The following is a 25,218-nucleotide window of genomic DNA, read 5'->3' as shown; positions in this document are numbered from 1 at the left end:
ACTTCAGGTGTTTGGCTGGCTGCAGGGTTGAGTCTCTGATTGCTGGGAGCACCCGCTGGCCAGCCCTGGTACTGCAGCCCACAAGGCAGGTGAGTCCCACCATTACTGGCAAGTCCATTCCTGACATCTTCTGTTGCCATCTAGGTTGAGAAAGTGCTACTAAATAGCAGTGCCCCACAGTATGCGACACACAATTTCAAGTGGACAGTGTAAGGAAAGGATCAATGCTTGTCAGGGAAGGAGAGATAGCCTTAGGTAAAGGTTCCCATGCAAGTAGGGAGAGATTAGGGACACCGCTGTTTGCCTTACATCTCACTGGTCTCTGGAACTACTTCATAGAACCTATTCAGCTTCCTAAAGTGCTGCTTGTGCCTCCACCCTGCAAGTAAGCCACCCCTCCTGCAGATGTCACCCTAAAATGTAGGCTGTTTCCTCTGCACATAAGTGTTACTGTGCCTGTTACTACCAGCATTACTGCACCTGTTACTACCAGCATTACTGCACCTGTTACTACCAGCATTACTGCACCTGTTACTATAACTGTTACTGAGCTTTTCGCTACAAGAGCGCCTGGCACTGCTACTTCAAGTTTTGTGCTGCAGTTGCTAAAGCCATATTACTAGTGCTAGAGGTTGCAAATTGCTGCCTTGTTATCCTTTATATTATAAAATACAAATCCTATACTATAAAGTGTAAATACAATACCTGTTCAACCTTGGACTTTGTTGTGCCATTTACTTATCTTGGGCACCATTCTCCTGGCCCTGCACACAACCCTTCATTATCAATACATAAATGGAGCTTAGTAGGCACCTGCCTACAGGTCATCATGACTCATGTAGATTTACGTCTGGGGAAGTAAAGGCTGCAGATTGCAACACTTGTTTTGTATTATTATTATTATTATTATTATACAGGATTTATATGGCACCAACAGTTTGCTCAGCGCTTTACAATATAACGGGAGACAATACAGCAACAGTACAGTTCAATACAAGAGAGATAGGAGGACCCTGATCCTCGGAGCTTACAATCTAGGAGATTGATTGAACATATTTAGTTTCCCACTTATAGCTTCTCTCATCAGCATGGCACCAATCAGATTGAAGAGAACAATCATGGATAGAGGTCACATGATATTTGAACCCACCAAAAAGGATGTATTGATTTTAAGAGTAAAGTGTCCCGAAAACTGAGTTTGCAAGTGCCAGTAAATGTAAATAAACATGTCGATGTTGAAATGTACCTTCATTTGGGCTGCGCCACCTTTAACCTTACCCATCTTAACTGTGCTTACCATTTGTTATGTCCTTGTTGTACAAAATGTTTACTTTTTCAAAGTTTATGGTGAGGCTGAGAAGACTCATGGTATAACTTTTTCTCCATGCATTTAATTAAAGTAGAAATCTTTCAATGGAGGCACTAGTTCCGGTGACAGCCAGGGATTTAATAAATTCCTGTTTTGGCTATAAGACAGGCAGTGAAGGAAACTCTACCCAATGGGACACAGATGGAAAAACATAAAAGGGGTTATAACTCTTCAAATATTATTCAAAACGGAAAGAAACATTTTGTCTTTAGTTCTTTTTTAACTAAACTTATGACATTGCAGTTATTTTTAAGAAATACCTTTCCAAACTATCAGTATTTGTACATTCTGGAATATTTTTAACTTTAGAGCTTCAGTCCTTATACCATAGACAATGGGGTTCACAATACCTGACGTGAGAATTCCCATGATGGAAAGGAAAACATGAACAGAGATAGAAATTGTCACACCATTCAAGCGGTATCTTAACATAACAAAGGCAATATTAGTCAAGAAAATGGAACAAGTGATTATGTGTGAGGACAAAGTATGAATGGCTTTTAGGCAAGATGCTTTGGAGACCTTCAGACAGATCAACAACGTCTTCGTGTAGCAATATAGGATAAAGAAAATTGCTGCACACGTGCTGAGAAGTACTTGAACAAGTCCAAAAATATTATTAAACATGCTTGAGTTCCCACAAGCCAGCCTGACAAGGGACATGTTCTCGCAGAAAATATTATTTATATTGACCCCACAGAATGTTAGGTTGGCAGTCATAATCACTGGAACAAGAACACTTATGAAGCCTGAAATCCAGATAATTGCTATGTATTTCAGAGCTTTTCTATTTGTCATTAGGGTGGCATACCTCAGTGGGTAGCCTACAGCCAAGTATCGGTCATAGGCCATGGCAGTGAAAGTGAAAATCTCCACAGTACAAAACGTTTGCACACATAATACTTGTACTAGACATTCATAAAAGGATATTGTTGAGGATCCAATCAGCAAGTTGATTATAAATTGGGGGAAAACAATTGAATTTCCAAATGTACCATTAATGATCAAGTTACTTATGAAGATATACATTGGTTCATGAAGACTAGCCTCTATCCATATTACATACACAATCAGACAGCATAAAACCATAGTACTCAAATAGAAGATGAAAGCTACAATAACATATGGAAATCGTAATCTCTCTATCTCTAAGATTCCTAGAAACACAAAAGATGGAAAAAGTTTAGTTACATTTTCCATCTTAAATCTGAAGTGAGTTGCAGCAAATTCAACATTAATGAGTCTTTTCCTCTTCAAATGATTGTGTACCATGTTATTGATTGAAAATCTACAAGCTGTTGGAGCAGATCTCTATGGCATCTGTGATGCAGGATACCTGCCGTGCTGAGTAGACTTCCCGATGTTGTTATAGGCATTTTTCAAGAGATTACCCAAAGGGATTTGCTCTCCTAAGATTTCCAACATCATTTTAAGCTGACTAGGAAAACAAATCATATACAATGTATACAATTGTTTCTATTTAAATTTGCCTACAGAAGGAACACACAAGTATGTTATGCCAGATGAATATCAAACAGTATATTAAAATCAAAGTCATGTAATAGTAGCAATAACAACAAATTAAAAAAAAACATATTAATACATTTCTTTTAGCTAAAGTATACTTAAAATCTAGTTTTAAGGTTCAGCCCAGCAAGTAATACAGTAGTATATTACTTGCCCACTTTATTGTGAACATTCCCTTTTTTTAATTGCATCATATATTTTCAGCTGAAGTGATCTTCTGGCTTAAGTACACATCACAGTGCTTTTCTACCCCAAGTAGGACCACTAGGTGGGACCCAGGCCCAGTTTTGAAGCATCTGTTTGCACCAGGAACTCTTTCTGAAAGTCCAGGGCTATAAGGTCTTGTTCCTGGCACAAAGCCTGCTTTAATAGTTTTTTCCTTTATAACGTCTGTCAGAGGCATGGTCAGGCTAGCAACCTTAGGGATAAAGCTCTTATAATAATCCAAATCTTGAGAAAGGAGAGCATACACTTTGTTTTTTTGTGAGGGGAGGGGACTATGTTGGATGGTTCTACCACATTAAGCTGGAGTTTGATTATGTTTCTGACTTTCACAAAACCATATATAATGGGCCTCCTCAAGTACAGTCATACTTTTCCTTCCTGTCTTCCATAGGCATTAATTTCCAGTCCCTGCTAAAGATGACAATGTCATCTAGGTAAGCACCTGAGAATTCCTTTTGGGGTCTCAGGACTTTGCACATGGCGCCCTGGAAGGTGGCCAAGGCCCATGCAACCCAAATGACATTCTGGCATAGTGCCAAAACCTCTCCAGTGTGATAAATACCTCTTTCCTTAAGCCTTCATGGAAAGTAGAATCTGCCAGTAACCCTTTGTTAAATTAAGAATGGTGAAATACCAGGCTGGACCCAATGTTTCAATTAATGTAACCACCTGAGGCATTGAGGCACCTGAGACATTGGAAACACATCTAGCTTGAGATGTCATTTAATTTTCAAAAATAGTTACAGAACTGTCAATTTTCATTTGGATTGGTAACTAGGACTATAGGGCTTGACCAACTACTGGAGGACTCCTCAAGGATCCCAACGTCCAACATATTTCAAGCTCTTCTAATACAATTTAGGAATTTGGTGCATCTTAAAGTTCAGATGGACATCAGTGAGAATATCATGCTCATTAGTTTAGCTTGGCAAGTTTGAGAAACTTTCCTGATCCCTTTGCAAGAAGTCACTGGTCTCCTGCTTTTTAAGATGGATTGGGGGTCTCTGCTATCACTATTTTTTAACCTTTTTACAATGGCAGGATCCAGTCAGTTGAGTGAGCAATGAAGCCCAAGGCCAGTAGGAAGGGTTCCTGATCATTGGGAAATGTTGTTGGCTGCACAGTGATGATACATCTGGAGCCTGTTCAGCTTCAGTCTCATTTCTGGGGGCAGCAGAACACAGCAATGCATATATGCAGAACATACAATTCATGCATGCAACACAGCAATGCATACATACAAGGGCCTTAAGGCCCAGCTAATGTGCTGCCTCATATATGCATTATGCTGTAGTAAAGGGGTTAATCTGGCTGTCAGGGTCTTTCTATATCCTCAGGGTCTACTATTAAAACCTCTATTTCCTTCCATGGTTTGATCGAGTTATCATGATAGATTTTGTAGAGCTTTCTTTTTGTGGGCTGGTAGACCTTTAAGTTATCCTTAACTACCTTTCAACTATCTCAAAGGGACCTTGTCATTTTGTTAGGAATTAGTTACATCTAGTAGTCCATGGGAGTGTTGCTCATAAACAAACATTAAAACAAAATAAACAAACAAACAAAAAAAACAGTTTTCTGAGCTCCTTCAATACTTTGGATATAAACAGGGTACATTAATTGGTCTGGGTCTCAGATAGGAGCCTTATTTCCTTGAACATATGAAAGAACTCCTGTTGTTTCACATGACTTGGCTAGAGGGGTGGTTATTTGGCAGGTCAGGTAGGATTTATAGAGGTTATTGATATTCTGGCATACAAGACCACATATATGAGTTCTTGCTGGAAAAAATATTTTTAGCAACAGACAGCATGGATTCATGAAAGACAGAAGTTTGTCAAACAAATCGGATTTCTTTTTATGCGGTGGTGAGCAAAACCTTGGACAGAGGGGTGGCGGTGGATGTGGTATACTTAGATTTTGCAAAAGCATTTGACACATACAGGCTGTCAGGAATCCCGGGTTCCGCTGTGGCGCACGGGACTGCGCAGGCGCAAATTACCTAGGCGCAGCAACATGCGGGTGCTGGGACCCAGGCGCCCTCGGCGGCAGTTGCGGCTCCGCATGCGCACTCGTGCACACGGGTGCTTGCCGGGCACCAATGATGGCGCAGGGCGCCCTATTTAAACAGACCTTGCAGTGATCAAATAGCCGTATGGTCTTACTCCTGCTGTTCCTGTTTGTTGTTCCTGAGAGATTGCCTTTGTTGCCGACCCAGCCTGACCCGGATTGCCATGACCATCTCCCGTCCTGACCCCTGGCTTGTCTTGACCATTCTTCTGTCTTCTCCTGTTTACCTGACCTCCTGTTGCTGAACCTGGCCTGTGACGCATTGATCCTCTTTCCTGCCGCTCTGTACCGTCTGCCTCTGCTGTTACCGACCTGGCCTGTCTGACTACACTGCACTGCTCCTCTTCACATCAGGCTCTCACCTGTTACTTGCCACTGGCAACCACCCCTACAGCAGCCGGTTGTACTCGGGGGGCCGCGACCTGGTCTCAGACTGCTCCAAGTCCATCCCCACCATCAGGGGCTCTGGTGAAACAGCAGGCTGGGGCTTAGATTCCGCGCCCTGAGGAATTCCAGTCTGTGGGTCGCTAGAGGCTACCGCCAGCAGGCTCCTGACAGAGGCTTGGAAAAGTCTGCATGTAAATGGATAGAAAACTGGATAAAAGATGGTATTCAGGGGGGGGCGCTCGTGAGCAGCAGCCAGGATGGCTGCCTATTAATTCACTGTCTCGGCCACCGGACAAATCGGCCGATTTCTGACCCTCAGGGGGGGTCCCTCCGCTTCCTACCTGTCCCCCTGTCCTTCTAGCACCCTGATGGGGAAAAAAACCCCGGCTGCCCGCACCTCCAGTGTCCGACGGACCGTTCGGGAGGTTGCGGCCTACCCGCCGGAGATCGCGGGTGAAGCCGCGGCCTCGATTTTGGGCCGGCCGCCGGAGGCTTCCAGGACCCCGGCCGCGGATTCGCGGTTTTCGCCCGGGACAACAGCTGAAGCCCTGGCTGCAAGTTTGGGTCCCCTGCCATCACTACCTGCAGGTGAGATGGATCCTGGCAGTGGGGAGGACCTGGATCCCGAGCCATCCCGGCAGTCGCACATTCCATCCCTGCGGGATGCCGAGCTCCTGCGCCGCTTTAAAACTATGTTGCAATCAGAATTGTCCTCCGCTACCTCCAAGCTGGCCGACCGTCTTTCGCAGGAAATTCGGGATTTGGGCAATCGGACGAATGATCTCGAAGATAAAATGGACGCTGCTGCCACGGTCATTGAAAATCACGAACAGGACCTGTGCGACCTTAAGAAGGAATTGGCGGACGCACTACTGCGGCTTGAGGATTTCGAAAACCGTTCCCGCCGTGGCAATTTGCGGTTAAGGGGTATTCCGGAAACGGTCACGGATCTTACCTCCACTGCTACTGCTCTGTTTCAGGAGCTGACACCCGCTATTCCCATTGACCGGCTCGAATTTGACCGCATACATCGTTCTTTGGGCCCCAGACGACTGGATGGGCCCCCGAGGGACATTATCATCAAGTTTACTTATTACCGCACTAAGGAAACTATCCTCTTGGCGGCCAGAAATAACCCTGATCTTAGCTTCCAGGGGCACCGCTACCAGCTTTTCGCAGACCTCTCTCAGACCACTCTCCAGAAGCGACGCCAGTTGAAGCCCTTCACTTCGGTCCTGGTGAAACACAGAATTAAATATGCTTGGGGCTTTCCGTTCCGCCTCACCTTCACCTACCAGGGCCGCAGTCATTCTGTGGCTACGCCGGAGGAGGCCCATTCTCTCTTGGAATCTCTACATCTTCTCTCGCCGGAAGCTGCTGATCGGAGCCCGGCTCATTCATCTGGATCCTCGGCAAGGCCGCCCGCTCTGGGCCGCATCTGGGAGCGGTCGTCCACCAGGAGGGGGGCTCTCCCTCAGACCCCTTCGCGATCAAGTCCTTCCTGTTCTTCTCCAGGCTGAAGATGCGTCTTGGAACTCCCACATATTGTCTCACCGAGGGACTACCCTGACGAGATCGCGAGTTTGGCCCTTAGGGCCTCCCCGGTTTGTCAACATTCTAGGTTGAGACTGCTCCGGCTTGCCCTTTTGGGTTTCATCCCGGGTTGGGGGGGGTCTCTTCCTGGACTTAGGAATCGGGACTTTTTGCTGCCGCAGCCTGTTTTGGGTCCATGTGATGGTGCTTGGGTCTACGTTTGTGGCATTGGGTGATGGTTCCCTTGGGCTCCGGGGTGGGAGGTTGACCCGGTGGGCCTGGTTGGGTGGAGGGGGGTTGGCCCCTGTGGTTCTCCGGGTTTCTATGGGGAGGTTGTCGCGGAGGTTCCTGCTTCTGGGACTTTTAGTTTATTAAGATTTACTATATTCTATTATGTACATTGCCTTTTTGCCCCCTGAGGGCTTCTGTTTTGATGTTTCCATTTGCAGCCATTTGTCCGGTGGTAGAGTTACCCCTAACTGTATCCTTCATGTGTAGGATGCACGTCACCATTGGTGTGACACGATTGCACTGTTGTGTATACTTTTTGTGTCTTTTTCCTTTTTTCTTTCTTTGTTCTTCTCTTTTTCTCTGTTTTTTTTTGTTTTTGTTTTCTGCAGGGTTCCGGGACGCCATGGTCCGATCGCCATTGGGAGTGGAAATTGCTGGCTGCTTTGGGCTTTTTTCTGCTGAGCGTGTTGCGTTGATACCGCCATGGCCTCACCCCTTTTGAAAATATATTCACATAATGTTCAAGGCTTCAATTCGCCTCAGAAGCGGGCTAAAGTTTTTCATCATCTCAAGTCACAACAAATTGATGTGGTATGTCTACAGGAGACCAGGTTTTCTCAGTCCTCCGCTCCGCGTTATCTTTCACCTCACTATCCCATCTTTTACACGGCCTCGGCTCCTGAGAAGCGTTGGGGTGTTCTGATAGCTTTTAAACGCAATCTCCCCTTTGTCTGTGCTCGGAATATAGCGGACCCCACGGGCAGGTATTTGCTTCTGCAAGGCACCCTCTGGGACCAGGAGGTTACCTTTGTCTCTTACTACGCGCCTAACCGTTTCCAGCATAAATTCTTTTCGCATCTTTGCACCATTATTTCTCGACACTCTAAGGGTCTTCTTCTTGTTATGGGGGATTCGAATGTTACCTTGGATTCCACACTGGATAGGCGCTACGCACAAGGAGCGACCCCCTCTCATGACTTGATGCTGGAGGCACGTATGCGCTCTCTTTTGCGGACAGCGGGGTTAGCGGACGTCTGGAGGGAACTTCATCCAACTGAACGCGACTTTACGTTCTATTCTAACCCTCATGACAGTTTTTGTAGAATTGATCATATATTCATGCAGGTCCAGCAACTCCCCTCGGTCCGGCGGATAACTATTCCCTCCTCACCCTGGTCAGACCATGATCCTTTGGTACTCCTCCTTGCCCTTTCTGGGTCAGAACGACGCCCTTTTCATTGGCGCATCAATGACTCTTTACTGACCACTCAGGCTACCTGCCAAGAAATAGAATTCTTCTTACGGACATACTTTACGGAAAACTCGGGATCGGTCTCTTCAGCAGTGCCCCTATGGGAAGCGCATAAGGCCACGGTGCGGGGTCATGTTATACAGCTGGCTGCGGTCCGGAAGCGGGAGAGGGAACGTCGACTCTCGGAGCTTCATTCTCTCCTGGCCTCTGCGGATGCGCGTTGGAAGTCATCTCCATCCGTGGCCCATAAACGCGCTCGGGACGCTCTGGCGACAGAATTGGACCTCCTTGCCTCTTCGGAGGCGGAACGGGCCTTGCGTTGGACCAAACATAAATTCTATTCGTGTGCTAATAAGCCCGGTCCCATGCTAGCCAGGAAACTAAATTCTGTGGGGAAACCCCATAAACCGATTCGGCTTCGACTTTCCACGGGTGGCTGTACTTCTAATCCCCAGCAGATTGTTTCCCGATTCTCGGACTTCCTTTCGCGCCTCTATGCTGCCCCAGATCCCTTCCCTGTGGCCCAGGCAGAGGCATTCTTTCAGGACCTCCATCTTCCTGGATTAACCGAGGCAGCACAGGCGGCCCTCAACGCAGGTGTCACCGTACCGGAAGTGCTACAAGCAATCAAATCTTTACGGTCCACCGCGGCCCCAGGTCCAGACGGCTTCTCCGGTCTCTATTATAAAAAATTCTCAGCCCTTTTGGCACCCTTTTTAGCTGCCTACTTTAATGAGTTACGACAGGGCTCCTTGCCCTCTCCGGACGCACTTAGGGCACATATCTCTATGATTCCTAAGACGACCGATGATGTCCAGGAACCGCAAGCCTTCCGGCCCATCTCTCTTCTTAATGAAGACTTGAAAATATTGGGCAAGATCCTTAGTTTTCGCATCAATAAATATTTGTGTAGCCTGGTCCACAGGGACCAAGTAGGGTTCGTTCCCGGGAGGCAGGCGGGTGATAACGTCCGTAAGGTGGTCCATCTTATACATTTTTTGCAACAACGGAAAATCCCAGGATTCTTACTGTCCTTGGACATATATAAAGCTTTTGATTCTCTATCCTGGGAATATCTGCGGTTTGTGCTGTCTCGCTGGGGTTTTGGGGATTCTATTCTCTCATGGATTCAAGCCTTGTATTCCTTTCCTTTGGCTTCCGTTAAATACGCTGGATATTTCTCGGATCCCTTTCCTGTTGGGCGAGGGACGAGGCAGGGCTGCCCACTGTCCCCGGCACTCTATGTCCTGGCGCTTGAGCCACTGGCTTTAGCGCTCCGGACCGACTGCAATGTATCGGGGGTTCCATATGCGGGACAGGAGTTTAAGCTGAGCCTCTTTGCGGACGATGCCCTCTTGACCCTTACTAATCCTCTGACAACGCTTCCTAATTTGCAACGGGTTCTTGAGCGCTTTTCCTTGATCTCGGGTCTACGTATTAATTTGGATAAAACCGTTGCTCTCAATATTACTTTGGCTTCAGATTTGGTTTCACGCCTACAATCCCATTTCCCTTACCGGTGGGCTTCCTCTTCTCTTGAATACTTGGGCATTCGCTTGACCCCCACCTATGACTCCCTTTTTGCTGCAAATTATTATCCTTTGCTTAGCTCCTTATCTTCTCTTATGCATTCCTGGCAATTTCCGCACCTGTCTTGGATAGGACGGGTTCACTCAGTGAAAATGACCATCTTGCCGAAATTGTTATATTATTTTCGCACCCTCCCAGTGCGGGTTCCCCCTCATTTTCTTCGGTTGCTTCAGGCGAAGTTTATGCGTTTTATCTGGGCCAATAAGCATCCCAGAGTTTCTAGAAATACGCTCTTTGCTCATAGACTCCAAGGTGGTCTTGGGGTACCCAATGTAACTAAGTATTATCAGGCGAGCCAAATTGCCCCGCTGTCTATGTTGCACGCTTCCTCCGACGTTCCTCTCTGGGTCCTGCTGGAACTACCTAATTGTGCCCCTATCGCACTATCGACACTTCTATGGCTTCCCCCTGCCCTGCGCCCTACGGTGCTGAGTCCAATGTTGCTCCATGGCCTACGAGTCTGGGACTCGGTACGTTACTCCAGTGGTCTGATGTCGCCTTTCTTGCCCTTGCTTCCAATCGTTAATAATCCTCTTTTCCCGCCGGGTCTAGATCACCCGAGGGCATTTTCTTGGTGGGTGGCTCATGGTTTCTCACAGGTGCAACACTTTTTGATTTTTCGGTCCTTTCCCACCTGGAATGTCCTCCGGGAGTCTCGGGATGTTCCCCCAGCGGAATTTTTTCGGTACCTTCAATTGCGGCACTGGCTGCTCTCGCTGAGGGCCACTTCTGCTTTCCCATATCAGAAATCTGCCTTTGAACGGCTTTGCCAACAGCGTCCGGGCGCCCCGGGCCTTATCTCCCTTCTTTACGCAGCTTTGAACAGATGCTCGTCGCACACTTCTCTTTCATATGTAGTTCAGTGGGAACGCGACCTGGGAGTGGCTGTGGATCCGGAGGACTGGCATAAAGCCTGGTCACTCATAGCTAAATGTTCGTTTAATACGACCACGCTGGAAGCAGCCTATAAGGTATTGTTTCGTTGGTATTGGGTGCCGGCTTGTTTGGCCCAGGCTAACCCTGCCTGTAGTGATCGATGTTTTCGGGGTTGTGGCCATCGTGGCGATGTACTGCATATCTGGTGGTCATGCCCGAGGTTGGTTCGTTTTTGGTCTCGTGTGTTTGGCCTCCTTTTCACTTTGTTTCATCTCTCCATACGCCGGGATGCTCGGTATGCTTTGCTTCATTGCCCCATACCGGGCCTCTTGGCTCGTCAGCAGCGGTTGGCTTCCTATTTGTTTTTATCGGCCACTAGGACAATTGCCCAGGCCTGGAAGAGTCCGTTTGTACTTTTTCAGGGGGTGCGGAATCGTATGACTACTATGATGCTCAATGAACAGATGTCGAGTATATGCAACGACTCTCAACATAAATTTTTGACAATATGGGAGCCGTGGTTGCAATATGCCTTTCCCACGCTCCCCCCTGCCAGTGTAGGGAGGTGAAGGAGTTTTGTATTGGCGCTCATGGACCCTTGCTCTTTGGTGTGTGTTTTTTTTTGTTTTGTTTTTTTTTTTTGTTTGTTTTTTTTTTTTTTTTCTTTTTTCTCTTTCTTTCTTCTCTGCTTTTCTTCTTTCCTTTTCTGTTTGTTTTGATGTGACAGTGGACAGCTGTCTTTAGGTGCGATAATCTGAGTTTCACTGATGTTATTGTAACCTATGTGCCATTGATAGCCCCTGCGCGGGCATACGTTTTGCCTTATTGGAATTAGAGCGTTGTCTGCTCTATTATGCATTTTCTATCGGTGCAATTGATAGCCCCTGCGTGGGCGTGTTTTGTTGCCTCTGTTGCCTCTGTTTTATACTGTTTAAAATTAATAAAAACCATTGAAATACAAAGATGGTATTCAGAGAGTAGTGGTTAATGATTCATACTCTTAATGGTCTAGGGTTGTCACTGGTATACCCCAAGGTTCAGTGTTGGGACCCTTACTTTTTAATATAATTATAAACAATATAGGGTCTGGGATTAAAAATCCCATTTCAGTCTTTGCAGATGACACCAAGCTGTGCTGTGGAATAATGTCCTTACAGGATGTCTCCAACTTACAGGCCATCCTCAATGCACTGTTTACTTGGGCAACTATGTGGCAAATATGGTTTAATGTTGATAAATGTAAGGTTCTGCATTTGGGGGCTAAGAATATGCATGCATCATACATACTAGGGAGTACTAGGGAGTACTGGTAGATCACAAGCTTAATAATGGCATGAAATGCCAAGCTGCGGTTTCTGAAGCAAACAAAATCCTCTCTTGTATTAGGAAAGGTATAGACTCCAGAGAGAGAGATATAATTTTACCACTGTACAAATCATTAGTAAGACCTCATCTGGAATATGCAGTTCAATGTTGAGCCCAAATTCACAAAAATAACATTGGGGAACTAGAGAAAGTACAGAGAAGGGCAGCCAAACTGATAAGAGGCATGGAGGAGCTCAGCTATGAGGAAATATTAGAGGAACTGAATTTATTCTCTCTTGAGAAGAGGAGATTAAAGGGGGATATGATCTCCATGTATAATACATAAGGGGGATATGATCTCCATGTATAATACATAAGGGGGGGATATGATCTCCATGTATAATACATAAGGGGGGATATGATCACCATGTATAAAACATAAGGGGGGATATGATCACCATTAGAGATGAGCGAATTATTCAAAAATTTGGTTCGGCTGATTCGCCGAATTCGCCGATTAAATTCGCTTCGTGCCGAATATATTCGCTGCGAATTTAACTTATAAAAAGGGTGTTTCTAGGCTGCAGAGAGCCTTTATATTAGTGCAGAACACTGTACCTTTAATTTAAATGCCCTTGGAGTCTGCTGGGGAAGAGAAATAATACTGTCAGTCAGTATGCAGATGAGTGCCGTCGATCTTAGAATCACCGCACACTTCACTCATTTGGGCAGTCACGGGGCCAAAACCAGAGTGTGGAGCCACAGTGTGGCGGTGGAGGCCATACAGCACCCTATGACAAAATGGAACCCACCAGCAGTGTGAGGAGACCTGAAAGTGGCACATGGCAGAGTGTGGCGATGGAGACAGCAGCAATGGGAGGCCGTACAGGGACCCATGAGACACTCTGGACCTGGCAGCAGCATGAGGAGGCGGTACAGGGGCCCATGACAGATTACGGGCCTGGCAGCAGCATGAGGAGTCGGTACGGGGGCCCATGGCAGATTACGGGCCTGGCAGCAGCATGAGGAGGCGGTACAGGGGCCCATGGCAGAGTGGCGGAGCGTAAGCAGCTAAAATTGAAGGCCCTACAGAGGCCTAGGTTAAAAAGTCCCCCCAGCAGCAGCGTGGGGAGACGACTATCAAGAGTCCAATGGCAGAGTGGCGGAGCAGAAGCAGCTTCAATTGAAGGCCATACACAGGCCTAGGTTAAAAAGCGGAAGCCGTCAGCAGCGTGAGCAGACGACAGAGACACATGGCGCAGGGTGGCGGTGGATGCAGCAGTATTCGGAAGCCAAACACAGGCCTCGGTTAAAAAGCAGAAGCCGTCAGCAGCGTGAGCAGACGACAGAGGAACATGGCGCAGGGTGGCGGTGGAGGCAGCAGCAATGGAAGGACATACAGCACCCTATCACAAAATGGAACCCACCAACAGTGTAAGGAGACCTGAAAGTGGCACATGGTGCAGGGTGGCGGTGGAGGCAGCAGTATTCGGAAGACATACACAGGACTAGTTTAAAAAGCGGAAGCCGTCAGCAGCGTGAGCAGACGACAGAGGCACATGGCGCAGAGTGGCGGTGGAGGCAGCAGTATTCGGAAGCCATACACAGGCCTAGGTTTACAACTGGAACCCAGCAGTGTGAGCAGACGACAAAGACGCACATGGCAGAAGATGGATCTGGCAGCAGTATGAGAAGGCGGTACAGGGGCCCGTGGCACAGTGTGGTGATGGGGGCTACAGCAACTGGATGCCAGAAAGTGGCCGATAGGGCTATATACTGCATGACTACATAGGTGGTTTTTATAGTACTTTATTTTGGCCTCCCTCTCAGCAGGTGTGAAAAAGGCCACCATTTTTGAACGGTAGCGAGGGTCCAACAAGGTGGACAGCCAAAAGTCATCCCTCTGTCTGATAGTTATTATTCGGCTGTCGCTACGCAAGCAACCGAGCATGCTATGGGCCATTTGTGCCAAGGAATGCGAGGGACTCCCTGCCTCCATCTCCACAGCATACTGCCACGGTGCGTCTGGGTTCTCTGTCTCCTCCTCCTCCTCTACCAGATGCTCCTGCTCCTCCACTCCTGTCCGCTGAGTGGAAAAACCACCCATTTCACTCAATAATTCCTGAGCACCAATGTCCTCCTCTACCTCCTCCTCTTCTTCCTGTCCTGCCCCCACAGGGGTCATGTGGCGTTGAGATCTGTGCGCCACGTCTACCGCACCCTGACCAGCCATTGTTAACAGCATTTGTTCCAGGACGTGCAACAGAGGAATGACGTCGTTCATCCCATAGTCCTGCCGACTCACGAATAGCGTGGCCTCCTCAAAGGGCCTGAGCAAGCGGCAGGTGTCACGCATGAGCTGCCAATGGCTGACATCGAAGTTACACAGGGGAGTACCTTTATCCGCTTGTAACATCAGGAAATCGGTGATGGCCTTTCGCTGTTCGTAAAGGCGGTCTAACATATGTAGGGTTGAATTCCACCTTGTTGCAACGTCGCAGATCAGGCGATGCTGTGGAATTCCGTTCTGCCGCTGCAGCTCAAGGAGGGTGTGCTTTGCGGTGTAGGAATGGCTGAAATGCATGCAAAGTTTACGTGACATTTTAAGGATGTCTTGCAGTGGGATGGTGGATTTTAGGAACCGCTTGACAACCAGATTGAACACGTGAGCCATGCATGGCGCATGGCACAACCTTCCTTGACGCAGAACAGACACCATGTTCTTTCCGTTGTCGGTCAACATGGTTCCGTGGTTCCGATTTTCAGTTTGCGCGGAGACAGCCATCTGTCGATTTCTCTGTTCATTACACTCAGAAGTTCCTCCCCTGTGTGACTACGTTCGCCAAGGCATACCAGGTGCAGCACAGCGTGACACCGTTGCGCCCTGCACATGTGATATGCCGGTCGGGTAATGGGACTTGGCACGGGGGTGGCGGCTGAGGACACGGCGGAAGAAGAGGTGGTAGAGGCGGACATCTTTGCTGGACCAAGGACGTGCAAACGTGGAGGCAAAAGCGGCGTGACCTGTCCAAGTTGCTGGTGCGGCTGTGCCGGCACCACGTTCACCCAGTGGGCCGTAAATGACATGTACTGTCCCTGACCGTAGTTACAGCTCCACACGTCGGCGCTGCCGTGCACTTTGGCAGAGACCGACATGCTCAAAGACTGGCCCACCATCTCTTCTATATGTGAATGCAGGGCTGGCACTGCCTTTTTGGCGAAGAAATGCCGGCTTGGCACTCTCCACCGCGGCTCGGCACAAGCCATCATTTCTCGGAAAGGTGCTGAGTCCACCACTTGGAAAGGGAGGGACTGCAGCACCAGCAACTTGGACAGGAGGACGTTCAGCTTCTGCACCGTCGGGTGCGTGCTCGCAAACTGTTGTCTCTTGGAAACGGATTCCAAGAAAGACTGCTGACGGAATCCGTGAAGAGGAGTAGCAGGAGAAGGAGCATCTGAACGAGCGGAAGATGCCAACGAGCGACAACTCCCCTCAGCAGAGGTGTTGGAGCCTTGACTGGCTGATAGAGGGCGATTGAAGTCGGGTGACGGAGCAAGTAACGGAGCGGGTGATGGAGCGGGGGCTGGGGCAGGCAGAACCGCCGTATCTTTATCATGGTTTTCCCAGGCCACCGAATGGCGACGCTGCATATGCTGACGCAACGCTGTAGTCCCAACATTGGCCCCCTGGCCACGCTTGACTTTCTGGCCACATAGTCGACATACGGCTACGTTTACTTCCTCGGGCGGCGTGACGAAAAACTGCCACACCGCCGAGTAGGAAACTTTGCCCCCGCTACTCCTCACTGGCTGACTGCTACTTCCTCCGTGCACACCGGCACCACTACTGGCCGTGGTGGTAGGCTGCAGTGGAGCTGGTGCTCTACTCCGTGGCCGTTTGGCTCCACTGACACTGCTGCGACCCTGCTGCCTCCTGGGCAACCCACCGACTGTTTTGCTCGCTGGCAAGCTGGCACCCTCTTCTCCTGATGATGCGGAAGCAATAGCCTGATGACGACGAGGCTGCCAAGTGCGATCAGCCTCATCATCATCAATTAGGGTCTCCGCGTCACTACTAGCCCCCTCGGCTGCGTGTGGGTCAGGAGACAGACCTGTCCCTAGACCGGCTACCGAGCCACTCTCCTCGCCAGTACTTCTTCGCCTGGCTGCTGAAGAGGCGGATGTCTCCCCCCGTTCCTGACCGCCCTCTGTTAGCTCTTCCTCACTGTACAGTGGGGCTGAGCCCACAGCATGCGATACTTCGCTTGGTGAGTGAACAGCAAAGGACAGGGGCAGGTCGAGGACACGTGATTTCAGTGGGCTTGCTCCCGGGCCATGCCAACTAACGGTTGTGTCTGACGTACCCACCGACCGTTGGCTGTAGGTGTCAGAGGTGACCTGGGAAGAGGAAGACGACCGAGCCAACCAATCGATGACGGCAGGGTTGTCGGTGGAGACACAACCGCTGGATGACACCGGGAGCACTGGCCTCTGGCTGCGACTAGTGCTGCCTCGACCCCTTCCTCTGCTGCCACGTCTGCTCGCTCCTGAAACATTGCCTCCTCTGCCACTCCTTTGCGTGTTGTCTGACATACTCTTTAATTCAATAAGCACCCCAAAAATAAAACCGGATTTAACTCTTTGAACATACAATAGTGGTTGTGAAGCAGAAAGTCAGTTTATTTAGCACAATCGGTCAATTGCAGCTTGCCGTTGGCTGTAAACTGTACGTTTATGTCACTGGAATGCACTAATCACCCAAAAAATATTACCGCCACCCGGCGTGTAAATGGATCTAACTCTTTGAACGTACAATGGTGGTTGTGAAGCAGAAAGTCAGTTTATTGTACACAATCGGTCAATTGCAGCTTGCCGTTGGCTGGAAACTGTACGTTTCTGTCACTGGAATGCACTAATCACCCAAAAAATATTACCGCCACCCGGCGTGTAAATGGATTTAACTCTTTGAACGTACAATAGTGGTTGTGAAGCAGAAAGTCAGTTTATTTAGCACAATCGGTCAATTGCAGCTTGCCGTTGGCTGGAAACTGTACGTTTATGTCACTGGAATGCACTAATCACCCAAAAAATATTACCGCCAGCCGGCGTGTAAATGGATCCAACTCTTTGAACGTACAATGGTGGTTGTGAAGCAGAAAGTCAGTTTATTGTACACAATCGGTCAATTGCAGCTTTCCGTTGGCTGGAAACTGTACGTTTCTGTCACTGGAATGCACTAATCACCCAAAAAATATTACCGCCAGCCGGCGTGTAAATGGATTTAACTCTTTGAACGTACAATAGTGGTTGTGAAGCAGAAAGTCAGTTTATTTTGCACAATCGGCAAACTGTAGCACCAACTGTGCACGACAGCCACCAAAAAAAAAAGGGTGTATGTCACTTTAAATTTTCGATTCTTTGATAGCTGTGTCCCTGAGTAACGATTCTGTGTCCCTGAGTAACAATTCTGTGTCCCTGAGTAACAATTCTGTGTCCCTGAGTAACGATTCTGTGTCCCTGAGTAACAATTCTGTGTCTCTGAGTAACAATTCTGTGTCCCTGAGTAACGATTCTGTGTCCCTGAGTAACGATTCTGTGTTCCTGAGTAACGATTCTGTGTCCCTGAGTAACGATTCTGTGTCCCTGAGTAACGATTCTGTGTCCCTGAGTAACGATTCTGTGGCCCTAAAGTCTCTGTGGCCCTAACTCTGTCCCTTAATACAGACAGGTCTGTCTCTCTTGAATGACCGGAGGCTAATGGAGAATTCTAAGATGGCCGCGATTTATAGCTCCACCATTACACAGTGCTGGCTGGCTGCTGATTGGCTAATGCGATCACATGTCATGATTCATGACTCATGAATGCATTATGGGTCAGCGCGCCTTGTCTGCGCGCCTTCCCAGAGATCCCCGCCCCATCTTCTCTGTCCATTTTCTCCTGTCGCCACACATGTCGCCGCCATTTTTGGGAAAATTTGATTCGTGCATCCGAAGTTTGCTAATCTTCGGATTCGTCGCGAATCAAATTTTTCCAAATCTTCGGAACGAATTCCACTTCGTCATGTTCGATTCGCTCATCTCTAATCACCATGTATAATACATAAGGGGGGATATGATCTCCATGTATAATACATATGGGGGATATGATCTCCATGTATAATACATAAGGGGGGGATATGATCTCCATGTATAAAACATAAGGGGGGATATGACCTGCATGTATAAATACATCAGTGGTTTATATAGTGAACTTGGTGTAGAGTTATTGACCTCGAGGTCTTCACAGAGGACAAGGGGGCACTCTTTATGTCTGGAGGAAAATAAATTTAATCTTCACAGTAAGAGCTGTGAAAATGTGTAATGGACTCCCTCAAGAGTTGGCTCTGGCCAGCTCATTGGATTGCTTTTCTTGGATACACAGAATATAACTGGTTACTAACATTTATACTGTGGGTGTAGGATTATAATTTTCTTGGAGCACATTAGATCATGCTTTGCTGGGTTGTTTTGCCTTCCTCTGTTTCAACTGTGGGTGTAGGATTTTTTTTTCTATTTTATGGTTGAACTGGATGGACTTTTGTCTTTTTTTCAGCCAGACAAACTATGTAACTATGTAAGAGCAGGTCTATGGGCTTGATGATGTCAGGAACAGTCCACCACACAAGACCGCTAGACCGCAACTCCAGCATCACAACATTTAGTGAGACAATTCTCACTGGGGTGAGCAGAGTTATGTAGCCTACAGAATATTCATTTACATTGTCTGGCACACAGATTACATCCAAATTTTGGCTTTCCCATGACTTGTTGGTCTGAAGAATGTTAACAAAGCTCCCAGTATCGAGGGGTGTGAAAATTTTCTGTTAATTAACCCTCATGATATACTTATGTGGATTTACAATTTTAGTTGTATATGCCATTTGAGCATAAATGGAGCATTGACAGCACAAGTCACATTCCACTGGCTGGTTTTGCTTTGGGCACTGGCCCACCATATAAGTTTGTGGCCAATTCAGTAAAAAACCTTGGGGGTCTCTTTCAACCTACTTGTTTTTGGAAGGCTTAGCAGATAAGGTGCTTTTTGAAAGATTATTACGCACTGGGGTGGACATTCTTCAGGCATCTGCTGACAACGTGGCACTAGGATACACCTCTTTGCTCCAGAATGGCTCTTTTACAGATGAAAGCTCTTCATTGCAGAAGACGTCCTCCATCCAGTTGTATCTTTCTACCACAGTGGCCATCTCATCCAGGGACTGGGATTTAGCCTGGGTCACCTAGCAGTACAGTTCCCTGGGAATACTGCACATAAAACATGCAAGGTAACTTGCTCTACAATCTTAGTGAGGGTTAGCAGCTCAAATTGCTGCCAGTCGTACAGCAGGAGCATAAGGTTACAGAACTGTGTACCAGCAGGTTTAGCCTTGCCAAAGCATCAGTCATGTACATGACATACTCTTATGGTAAGAGTCAACCCAAGATAGTTCAGTATTTCAGCCTTCAACACCTTGTAGTCATATGCAGATTTCAGGGCCAAGTCAAAGTATGCCTTCTGGGGGTCTGCAATCAGAAAAGGCCAGGACATCTCTCCAGTCTGGCTCAAGCAGCCCTTCTCTAGTGATTATATGCTCAAAAAGCACCAGACACACTTCAGCATTGTCTCTCATGGTAATTTTTTCTAGGGATCACTGCCTGGTCGCAATTCATCCATCAAAAAATGAGCCTCTTGGGCTATGACTAACAGGGATTACTGTTGTGCCTCATGGTGGGTCTGTGCTTGTGGCTGCTGTGCCAGGGCCTCCTCATGACAGATTTTCACTCATGACAGATTTTATTCGTCAGTGCCAGATGATGAACCGGCTTTTACATTGCTTTAATTTGAATACACAACTATGCCTCAATCTGCCCGCATCCTCCACCAATTGTGGGACTCCTCGAGGAATTAAGTCAGAAATACAGTCTTGTCAAAACATAAGTCTTTTCTCCCACAAATAAACATAAAAAGCTTTCTTCAGATTCCATTACTCCCACACTGTCTATGAGCTCAGCTGTCGTTGATAGGCAGGACTAAAGGGAAAATATCTGTCCTTCCAAATTAACCCCCTATTAGCCCTCTCCCAGGCTGACTCTCTACAATATATATGTAGCACCCTCCTAGATAGGTGCTAGGATTAGGTAAATTTATTTATGGTTCACTGTATCCAGTTGAGCTGCATTTCATTTTTCGAATGTATTTGATTATTTTGGTCTGTTTTGGGCTTCAGTTGCTGCATGATTGACTACTTCTCACCTGGTTGTCCTTAATTGTTCTGGAAATTACTGTACAGGAAGAATCTAATCAGCAGCTGATTAGACTCTTCCTGCAGCCCTGGCCAATCCGTGGAGAGGTGTCCAGATGGTGACTGGGAATCTGTATAAATACTGAGACTGAAAGCAGCCTGGACTTTTTTCCCGAGGAGGAGATCACAGCCTATGGGGGATGTTGGCCTCTTGGTATTCTGCCATGTTCCTGTGGGCTGTTGAGGCCTCAGTTAGGCTACCTGGAGGCCTACCCTGCTGATAGTTGCTGAAGTCTGAGGATCTAGTCTGGTAGCACAGAGTGAAAGTGTCTAGAGGATATTGAAAGGAGGCAACCAATTTTCCAAAGGACATTAGTCACAGACTGGTGAGAGAGCTCCTAGAAACAGTGTGCTGCTGCCATCCCTCTTATGCTAGAGTCAGTGTGTTTAAAGGGGACATTGTTGCAGGTGTCCTGAAGAGCTCAGGCTACTTAATTCTCAGTGAAAGGGCTTTGATAGAATTTTCCATAGAGGAAGATAAATCTCCTCAAGTTGCCACTAAAAAGCTTTGTCCACATGTCCTCAAATTACTAAGAGTTGCTGGTGTATCCTACTATTACCCACTATGTAACAAAGTTCTTATTAAAGCATTGGTTTCATAGAAACATTTAAACCTCAGCACGATAATAAAAAAAAAATGAAACTCTAATATTACATATGTTTTTCTGCACACCAAACATAGGGAGATAACCCTAACCCTAACGCTACCTTAAAGAAAACATTCATTAAATAGGCTGGTACTTCACCACTTACCTCTACATCTCTTGTCACCACTGAACTCTGCACCCTTCTTTCATCACTGCATCACCCCTTCTTTCAATGCTCACATTTGCACTCCTCTTACACTCACCACCTCTACCCTGCACCCCTCTTACACTGCTTACTTATTGTACATTGTTCCCCTCTGCACCTTGCCTACACTCCTTCATCCCTTCTTTTTCAATCTGCAACTAAGTAGGGCATTACAGGAATATGCCCACCTCAACTGTCACTTTGGCTGTTTACCATACCCAGCAACTGTGGCTGTCTATGTCCCTTTTAAGTTTTAGAAATGCAGTTAAAGAATACTTTATGCATATGGTCACAGCTTCTGCCCAAAACCAAGCTCATTAGACATATACAATTTGTTTTGGTCCGAATCTAAATTCTGACAAATTTTGGGTTATTTGGAGATTCGGATGTATCCAAATTTCTGAATAACAATAGTAACGAATTTCATTAAAATTAGTTTAATTTTGTTTTGTTTATTCATTTTCTAATGAATTCCAAATTTTTGGAATGTTTCGAATGCAAATTGATCAAAAATGTTTCGACCAATCTGAATTCTGTATGAAGAATAGTTGTTTGTTAAGAAGCGGAGTTTCAGTGAAAATAAAAAATAAGTCAGCAACTACAAAAACTGTAGCTGCTGACTTTTAAAAAAAAACAGACACTTACCTTTGTCTCGATCCCAGGATAGCCCCCCTCCTCCTCAGCCTGTTTCACCGGCCACCCTGTGTTTCCAGCACTGGCATCTTCAGTGCGGGCACCTGGCTGTGACAGCTTGCGGCTTCACAGCCGGGTGCTCACTGCACTTGAATGAGTAGAGCTGCGCTTTCTGAATGGTCCCGTAGTCTTCTGGGACCTGTCACGTGTCCCAGAAGACTATGAGGGGGGGGGGGAAGGACAACTTTGCGTAGGTGATTGCAGCAGAAGTGGCAGCGGGTACCTGTCAATTTCGGATACCTGCTCCCCCCAGTTCCCCACAGGTGCCAATCCTTAACAGGGAACCAGTCCTTAAAGCGGAACTTCTCCTTTTGGGTGGAGCTCCGCTTTAACAACCCATGATCCATGTCAACAAAAAAATGTAAACAGAAAATGTCAGCAATTAAAAATAAAGAAAAAAACAGCATGGGGTTCCCCTTTGAGTCTGGTATGGATTTTAAGGGAAGCCACACGCTGAAATTAAAAAAAAAACAGTGTGGGGTCCCTCCAAAGTCCATACTAAACCACAATCCTAGCATGCAGCCCAGCAGGTCAGGAAAGGAGGGGAGGAGTAAGTCCCCTTCCTGGACCATACCAGAACACATGACCTCAAAAATGGGGGGGTGCTTTGGGGCAGGGGGACCACCCCAAAGTACCTTGTCCCCATTTGATAGAGACAAGGGCCTCTTCCCAACAACCCTGGGCTGTGGTTTTGATGGTCTTCATGTGGGGCTTATTGGAATCTGGAAGCCTCCTTTAACAAGGGGAGCCCCCAGATCCCGCCCCCCCCCCCAATTTGAATGAGTATGACCTACTTATTCACCAAAAAAGCATAAAAAGTGAGTAAAAACGCAATACCAGTTTCTAACAAGTACTTTATTAAAAAACAACATAATAAATGTCCTCCGGATCTACTGTCAATCACAATGAATACCAGCCACTAACCCTGATGAAGGATTCCACCACCTTACAGTTCTAAAATAACTAAGGGGTGAGGCCACCTGTTGACATCACTGGGTGACCCCCCCCGTGATGTCATAGACCATGGGCATGTTGGGTTGATGATGTCACAAAAGGGCGGGGTCACTATTTTGTTTTTTAATAAAGGACTTTTTATTAAAAACTAATATTGTGTTTTTACTCACTTTTTACACTTTTTGGGTGAATGAGTACGGGTACTACAGTATGTACTCCATACTCATTCACATGGGGTGCAGGATCTGGGGGCCACCTACAGATGACTGGAAACAACAGGAAGTCCCCCCTTTATAAACCTTCTCATACAGGAAGGAACTCTTTTTTTTATAATTTACTTTTTATTGATTTTCAAACATTTACAACAAACAGAGTTGCATAGAAATATGGTATAACAAACACAGAGTAGCAAAAGGACAGAGAAATAGGCTCATCGATGAGAGGTACATAGATAGATACAATGTCAAAACATACCAGTGAATTAGCTATAATTTTCAGACAATTGAGTAGACAAGTCGGAATTGGAAGTATCCCATGGTCCCTAAACTGCTTCAAAATTAGGAACAGAATTAGCATGCAAAGCAGTGAGGTACTCCATTTTTCTAATCTCTGCTATAACCTTCATCAAGTCCAATAACGTAGGAGGTGTAGTGGAAAGCCAATGCTTGGGAATGGTTCTCCTGGCTGCCATTAAAATGTGGAAGGAAAGTTTCCTTGCAAATTTAGAGAGGCCTGGAAAAAGCATGTCCAACAAAAAGTGAATAGGCTCAAACAAAACAGGAGCTGTAGTAGGGTAAGAACCTGTCTCAAAAGGGTGCAATGTACTGGCAAGCCCAAAAAATGTGGAAAAGAGTGCCAGTTTCCTCACCACAGCGCCAGCAGACAGAAGAAACATTTGGATTATGAGCATGGAGAACCTCAGAAGTCCTTTATCAAAAGTATTTTCTTTATATACCACACATGTAGAAGATCTTGAAGCAGCCTCCCAAATCCTGCTCCATTGATCTAAGGCAATGTCAAATTGGAGGATTCGGGGACATTTACACATATAAAGGTGAGTATCAACAGAAAGGGGGGCAAACACCCAAAAGGAGCTTATATGTAGAGGAAATTATGCCCTGTTGGTATGGGCCTTGGATGCAGATACGTTTAAAGGAGGTAGGCTTCTCAAGAATCAAAGAAGGGGCTTTGGAGGAAAAGAAATTACGTATCTGTAGATAAACATAATGTTGGTGGGGTGGCATAAGAGTGGCTTTTTGAATCTCAGAGAAGGATTTAAGCTTACGAGTCGATGGATGGATCTAGTTTTGCAACTGAAATAGATTAGCATAGGTCCAGGGAAGCACACGAGTCAAGGCCATGCTATCTGGGAGACAGGGATTAATTATGACATTGGTCAAGGGGGAACACAGAGAAGACAGGGCAAATTTAACCCTACACCACCTTCATATAGATAATGTGAACTGCATGGATCCAAGCAGGAGGTGTTTGTAAGAGGAGTTTTCAGTGTCGGTCATAGACCAGAGGAGTGAACAAGGTTGTGTCGGACTTAATTGTAACCATTCAATCATGGACCATTTATTTGGGGGCGTTGGGAGGACCATGAGACAAAAGCATGAAGGTGAGTAGCTAAGTAGTACGACACAATGTCTGGGGCCCCCAGTCCTATCCTAGATCGAGGAGAGAGAAGGACAGTACGGGAGATCCGGTAAGATTTATTATTCCAGATGAAGTGGAGGGAAGACTTCTGAAGGGAGTGTATTTTGGACATGGGGATAGGAACAGGAACATCTCAAACAGATACAAGAGTTTGGGCAATATGGTAATTTTTAGTACATTGATCCATCCAAGGAAAGAGATGGCAAGATTGTTCCAGTATTTTAAGGATTCAGAAATTGCATGAAACACAGGGGAGAAGTAAGCAGCATAAAGGGCATGATAGGAGGAAGTAAGGTTGGTACTTAAATATTTGAAGGCATGGGGCACCACCAGTATGGGTAGTTTGACTGAAGGGAGGATAAAATTGTAGATGGAGCGGTAATGCTTCAGTTTTAGACGAGTTAAGTTTATATCCCTAC

At 46.7% G+C, this 25,218-nt stretch overlaps 1 protein-coding gene across 1 annotated transcript; it reads right to left on the bottom strand.

Annotated features, from left to right (window-relative positions):
- Positions 1 to 1,618: 1,618 nt before the first annotated feature.
- LOC149438434 (olfactory receptor 8U3-like) lies at positions 1,619 to 2,620 on the bottom strand. Its single transcript, XM_089659892.1, has one exon. It carries the CDS (start codon positions 2,567 to 2,569, stop codon positions 1,619 to 1,621), a length of 951 nt encoding a protein of 316 aa, XP_089516018.1. The 5' UTR covers positions 2,570 to 2,620.
- Positions 2,621 to 25,218: the final 22,598 nt, after the last annotated feature.

The sequence above is a fragment of the Staurois parvus genome, unplaced genomic scaffold (assembly GCF_062004578.1).
Source record: "Staurois parvus isolate SC_StPar_1 unplaced genomic scaffold, SC_StPar_1.0 ptg001192l, whole genome shotgun sequence".
Lineage (NCBI taxonomy): Eukaryota > Metazoa > Chordata > Amphibia > Anura > Ranidae > Staurois > Staurois parvus.
Note: the sequence above shows the minus strand (reverse complement) of the source record. Positions and strands in the feature narration are given on the sequence as shown.

Excerpts from the sequence above, each read along its gene's own strand:
- LOC149438434 (XM_089659892.1), bottom strand. The coding sequence starts at position 2,569 with ATGGAAAATGTAACTAAACTTTTTCCATCTTTTGTGTTTCTAGGAATC.